The sequence below is a fragment of the Triticum urartu genome, chromosome 7, assembly GCF_003073215.2.
Source record: "Triticum urartu cultivar G1812 chromosome 7, Tu2.1, whole genome shotgun sequence".
Lineage (NCBI taxonomy): Eukaryota > Viridiplantae > Streptophyta > Magnoliopsida > Poales > Poaceae > Triticum > Triticum urartu.
In genome coordinates, this window is record NC_053028.1 from 690,459,783 (window position 1) to 690,466,551 (window position 6,769).

General features: G+C 40.8%; 1 protein-coding gene across 1 annotated transcript; it reads left to right on the forward strand.

Moving 5' to 3' along the window:
- The first annotated feature begins 814 nt into the window (after nt 1–814).
- On the forward strand, nt 815–3,629 carry LOC125519429 (endo-1,3;1,4-beta-D-glucanase-like). The gene is made up of 6 exons (XM_048684240.1): nt 815–1,135; nt 1,898–2,021; nt 2,246–2,336; nt 2,444–2,533; nt 2,617–2,720; nt 3,323–3,629. Exons 1-6 carry the CDS (start codon nt 921–923, stop codon nt 3,461–3,463), a joined length of 765 nt encoding a protein of 254 aa, XP_048540197.1. The 5' UTR covers nt 815–920; the 3' UTR covers nt 3,464–3,629.
- Nucleotides 3,630–6,769: the final 3,140 nt, after the last annotated feature.

The window sequence follows — 6,769 nt, forward strand, 5'->3', positions numbered from 1 at the left end:
CAAGTCTAGAGAACCTTTAGATTCCCATGTTCAGGCGAAGTCCTCAGCCAATTATGTCGCCCAGCCTACTCGCCTTCCTAGTGGGCATGACTTGTTTTGTTGAGCCTTCGCCGTCATGAATCAATTAAGCTAGATGATGCCCCACGTATTGCTGCAGGAACCTTGATAAAAGAAATGTGTAAATAGTCGCTGCAAGATCATTCAAAATGTATGGGAAACACATTAAGCTTAAAAACAATATAAATATGAAGCATTAAATATAAAAATAAAAATAAGGTTAAAAGAATGTGGTGTCTAACAAAATGGGGAGAGTAAACTACATAGGTATCCTGCAACCCCACAACACATTTACAATACAAAATTTAATGTAAAAAATAATCTATGACTAACATGCATGAATCGATGACGTGGCGTTGCATACATGGAGTAATGCAAAAAATGTAATTTATGATCTGCATGCATGACATGTTTATATGGCATGGTTGCACGGCTTGCTTCACTGCTTATAATCGTCGCTAGGTGGTTTGCGGATCTGAATGTAATTTTTATCATTTCTGATATTCATTGTATTGTCATGATTAAAAAAGTATAAATGAGAAATTCTCTCGAAAAAAATAGTGGATTGTAACAAATTAGTACTAATAGAAGATGCGAGAACAGAACGATGGTGACCCTTCGCCGTCCTCGGCTGTCGCTTATGAGCCGTGGGGTCAAACAGAAAGGAGGAAGATGATGCGCTCAAGCAGAGAACAGTACACGCACCAAAAGATAAGAAAAGACTAGGAAAGAAAGGAAGCAACGTGGCAACTTCCACGCCACTTCCCTGCAAGGAAAACCTCCATGCCACCTACCGCTAGCTGCAAATCAGTGAAGTCCAGTAGTCCACCTACCGCACAACAAACTGAGTGTGCTAGAGAGCCATGGCTATGGAGGTTCTGTACCCGTTCTTCCTCTGCCTCGCCGTGCTCACCGGCAGAGCAGTCTCCGCCCCACCACACTCGCAGTGCCACGACAACCCGCCGGACATGACGGCCGCCAGGGTCGAGGCGGGAAAGGTCGTCCATGACTTTGCTGGCTACACGGCTTACGTTACCGGCGCCATCCACTCCGACCGGGCCGTCGTCCATTGCCGATCATTTTAAGTATTTCTGTTCCATCAAAAAGACCTAAATATTATGCGTTAAGTTTCGTGTTTATGCATGGTTTAGTTTCAAATAAAAGAAAAGTAAATTTATGCCTACATAATTCAACGCAAAAATGGATGTCCTGGATGTATAGTGTACATGTCGTGGGGTTCAGCAACAACTTTCCCTTTCTTCCTCTTATATATAAAAGCAAAGCAAGATACTTCCTTCGGATGTGATATAAGTCAGGCACGGGTTTTATGTGTTTGATTTCATTACCGAAAAATGGATTGTATGGCTTCGAAGGTATTTTCTAGATTTGTCATCAACAAAAGTTTCTAAATATGTATTTTTTGTATTATGTATATGTTTTCCAGTTAAATTGACTACCTAAATTCCTGTGTCAGACTAATATTATCGTCCTCCGAAGGAAGTAGTAGCACTGCTGTTTAAGTTAAATAGTATGTACAAAGTTACATGAGCATGCATAGAGTGTCGTGCCGGTCAATAACTTCTTTATCCCAATATCTATACATCTATAAGTAGAAATCGTGTAAAGCGTTGCTATACACAGGACAAATTTACGGCCGACGCTTGCAGGATCATACATGGAGGCCAGCAGCGGGCCTATAGGGAGGAGGTTATTCGTTTTTTTGGCTGATGCTAGTGCTGTTGGGCACGAACTATTTTTGGCGGATCGTGCCCAAAGTGACGTATATGAATCAATTTCAAATCATGTATGGTTGTGATTAATGTTTAACATGACAAGGAAGGAAGATAGCAGACAAAATTGGTGAAGCTGGATACTATGTCGTGGTCCCTGATTTCTTTAATGGGCAACCTTTAACGGGGGCACCAGGTGAAAACCTCACACAATGGCTCAGTGAGCACTCTCCGGTAATATATTCCAATAATAACATTCCCTTGACTTTTATTAAACATTTACATTACTTTTCTCGACTATTAGTCTAATACACCTTGTAGTATACTATCATCAAAGTGGTAAGTTCCAAAAGAAACTGGTATATTTTGTTGAAGTTCTGTAGTGGTTCGGGCGGAAATAGATTTACTGTCAAGATAATTTTGCAAGTGTTATCTTATTTACTTGGTTTATCTAACAGGTAAAAGCTGCTCAAGATGCTAAACCAATATTTGCAACCTTGAGAAAAGAGCGAAAATTTAGTCTTGGAGTTGGAGGATACTGTTGGGGTGGTCAGTGAAATCAGTATACATTATTGAAAGAAATCATAATATAGTCAACTTTAATCCTTTCATCCTAGACTTAATCCAATAATCCTTTTGTTATGTTGCACTAACAGGAAAGTTCGCAGTGGAGGTAGCGAAAATGAATGAGGTGAAGGCAGTTGTCATCTCCCATCCTTACTCAGTCATTGTCGGTGATATGAGAGGTGCACTTTTATTTTTACTTATGAGGTTGTTAGTTTTAGTGTGACTCCCTTATATTCATATTTGAAGTTTCTCTGGAACTCAGAGGTCAAGTGTCCCATTGAAATCCTTGGAGGCGAATATGACCAAGCTACACCACAAAAGTTCATATATCAGTTTTTGAATGCCCTTCGCAAAAGAAGTGACAAGGTGAGTTAATTTTGATTTTGTTGACTCTTGATGCCATTAACATAGTTATGCTCGCATTGTTATTCCAAAGTTTGAAATATAGTTTTTTGAAGGACAAGATCCATTTTTTGAATATCGTAGTGTGTATAATTGCTACGCATCTCACATGTTAACGTTACCAAAATGAAGAAATATATAGATTTTTATTGAATAAGGCCTCATATTTCCTGACAAGGTTGTAGGTGGATTATCTTGAAGTGCGCAATTACACCCTATTTCCTCTGATGTCAAATTTACTATTTTATGAAGTATTTTTAATAAAATTATCACATTCTGCAATATTTTTTTTATAAAAAAACATTGTTACTTTGTATCGTGAGAAAGTTTAAGGCGGTAACATTTCTTCGACAAGTAAATGAGAACGGAGGTACAACCGTGGATGTGTAATTCTGCACTTTGTTTACTGGATTTGGTAGGTTTATAAAAAAAGGTAGGCTTGTGAAAATGGTGTTAGACCGACCAAAGATTTCAATACACCATCTCATAAGTGAATTGACATGACTAGTCAGAAGGTCTTTTAACCCAAGTGCTACGTGGCCTCATGTCATATTGCTTTGTTGTAGATACCTTACTTCGGGAAGATCTTTCCAGGAGTTTGCCATGGCTTTGCTTGTAGATACAATGTCACCAACCCATTCGAAGTCGAAACCGGTGAACAAGCTCTTGCCCTAATGGTTGGATGGTTCGAGAAACATCTGAAATGACAAATGCTAATCATAAAGGTCAGATTGATCTGACCTATTTAGTTTCATATCCATGTAAAAGTTTCCAACACAATATTTATGTAATTGCATATTCATAAACGTAATGTACATGAAGACGTGGATATTGGAAGTACAACACCTGTGATGAATGATGATTTTTGGGAAAGTCAGCATCCAAATTATCCACTCTTCACCCCGCTACAACAAATTCCTCAGTCCCCTGCACCAACAGTTCAAATGGGTTCTGAAAAAACTCATCCCACCTCGTCTGTGCGTGAAGACATTCCAGCCACTAGTGCTGAAGAAACTGCTGCTGCTGATCATGTGACAACACAGACTGCACCTGAAGAGGAACTAGAAATTCCTCAGACTGATGAACCTGAGATCGCGATTCCTAAGGTCGTGATGCAACTCACTGACACTTCTCTACCAAAGCCAAAGGATCCGTTCTCAAGGAAGCAAAAATTCAAGACTGAAGACTTCTTTGGCGAGCATGTATTCTTCACAGATTACAACCCCTATGACTCTGCTCGCATAAGGAAGAGGCGTTTTTGGACTGCTAGTCAAGCAAATTTCTATTCCTCAGTGATGTTTAACAAAGACAAAGTCTTCGATCATGCACATATTCCTCACGTGGACATGGAGTCTCTGCCGTGCTTCGAGCCAGTCCTCAGTGTTCTTCACGATGCTGAGCTGCTAAACTTCTGCACTGACATCTGTGATTGGAATGAAGAACTCATTCTTCAGTTCTATGCAACGCTGCAGATCACAGGAGATTCTGAAGATGTGAACTCATGGGTACTGGACTGGATGAAAGAAAATACTCATTACAAGGCACCAGCTTCTGAATTGCTTCGTGCCCTACCACTCAGTCCTCCCCTTGAAGGTGCACGTTGTGTCTATAGTGAACATGAGCTTACAAATCACTACATGCAAGTTTTGATGAAGCCTTTGAAGCCAGGGCAGGCCCCTCGAACCAATTTCCTCGTCAAGGAATTGTTGTATGTGCCTCGGACTGTCTATCGTATTCTGTCGAAGACAATGAGTCCTATCAAAGGCCACGACTCAAATGATGAAGAAGTCGTTGGCATCATGAAGAATCTTCTTTTCAACATCATTCATGGTGTTCCCGTCAACTTTCATGATTTCTTCATGAGGACTCTGGCCAATATTACTATGTCACCATTTGACCTGAAGCCTTATGCGCCGTGGATTATGAGATTCATCAGGACAAGGTCTTCACTCAACTACAAAGCTGACACTCTGAACCACTGCAGCTACTTGCCTCCAATTGAAGTCCTCAAACGGACATTTTCCTCAGCTGATGACAAAGGCAAGGCAGCTGCTGTGATAGATGAAGGCATTCGTCTATTGGATGGTCAATTTCGCAAGGCTGTATCCTATTCCACCAATGATGACTCTGCCACTCATGACTCTGCCGCCAACAACACCAAGCAAAATCCTCAAGCCACAACACCCAGGGTGATGACTGATCGTGAGTTACTCCTCAGTCTTCATCAGAAGGTTGATCGCAATCATAAATGGATCAAGCGTCAGTTTGGTTCAATTCTTCACAACATGACCTCCACACACAATACAGTGAAGAAAAACCACTACTACCTCCATGAAACCTTCAACCGTACCTGGGTTGTTCTCTCTCATGTCTACAGCACTGAAGATCTGAAGAAAATGAGTCTCAAGGAAGAATTTGACTGGTCTGCACCTCCTCCGAAGAAATATAAGAAAGTCAAGGTTCCTTCTTTGGTGGCCAGCTCCTATTCTTCATCGCGTGACACTGATAAACATGAAGACTTGGATGACACAGCGGCAGGCCCTACTACAACAGTCGACCCCGACAACGCTGGCGCTCCTTCATCAACTTGATTATCTTCAGGGGTGTTAGTCCTCAGTTTTGATCCTTTTGGTCATTCGATGACAAAGGGGGAGAAATTTGGGTTAGTCTTCAAGCGGGTCTACTATATGGGCGTTTTTTTTGCTAATTTACAACTCTCGTTCTTCTGAAACTTTTATTGGATCGAGTTGTAAACTTAAACCCGATGGTGGTCTGATACTTCTGCTACGTTATTCTGCATGCTTATTCCTCGTTAATATTATCGCACGCATGCTGAAATTCGTCAGTCACCATATTTCATCATGCATTTCAAATTCTTCATATTATATATCAAATGCGTGTATGAATTACAAGATATAGGGGGAGATCTCCATGATTCAACTCTTCAAGTGTGCATTGCTTTAAAAGCAAATTCCTCACTATGCACATCTTCAGGGGGAGTTCTTCTATATCTTGCAATCAAATTCCTCAATATCAGTATTAACACTTCATATGATTATCCCCGTTGAAAACTTAACCTGTGTTGTCATCAATCACCAAAAAGGGGGGGATTGTAAGTGCATCTAGTGCCCCTTAGTGATTTTGGTGTATTAAAGACTTATAGGTTAAGGATCCAATGTGTTTATTAGTGTACATAGGTCTATAAGTCTATGAGGAGTTTGATATTTACAGAGAAAGTCGACCCCTAAAAATGAAGTTCTTTGACTGAAGACTTTGGTATTCTGAAGACTTTCTGAAGACTTTAAAAGTGAAAAAATTGGTGTGACCTTGAAGACTTGTTATTCATTCGAGGAACATGAAGCGTGAAGACTTTTGTTTTCGTAGTTTCATTTTCTCTTTCTTGAGTCATAGGAAACACCATACTATTAAAGAGGGTCGAGGAAATACTAAGGAAAAATTTCCATGTAATGCTCAACTCAAAATCCTACACCTACCAATCCCTTCGAGTGAAGCCATTGGAAATCTCATACAGTTCAGTCAATTTCATCAGTGACAGAGAAGAAGTTCTTCTGGTCTCTGAGGAATTTGTTCTGACTAAGGAGTTAGGAATTCGCCAGTGCGGATTGCCTACACAGTGAGGAACATGATAGCCCTGAGGATTTTGAACCTCAAATTTCCGACCGTTGTTGTGCTGCGCGCCAGCTGTCCCAAAATATCTTATCCATCTAATGGTCATATCATTGAAGGGCATTTATGTCTTATCATGTCGGGCTGCTCCCTAGGCTATAAATAGCTGCCCCCTACAACCACTAGCTGGTTGGCTGCTCTGAGAGAAACTGACACTTGTCAATTGAGAGCATCCCATCCTCTGAGGACTTTGAGCGAAAATCATCGAGTGAGGAAAACCCAAACCCAAACACCTACAAACCCAAAGTGATTGAGCATCACTGAAGAGATTGATCCTGCGTGGATCCGACGCTTGTTACCTTTGAAGACTGTGCTTCTTCCAGACG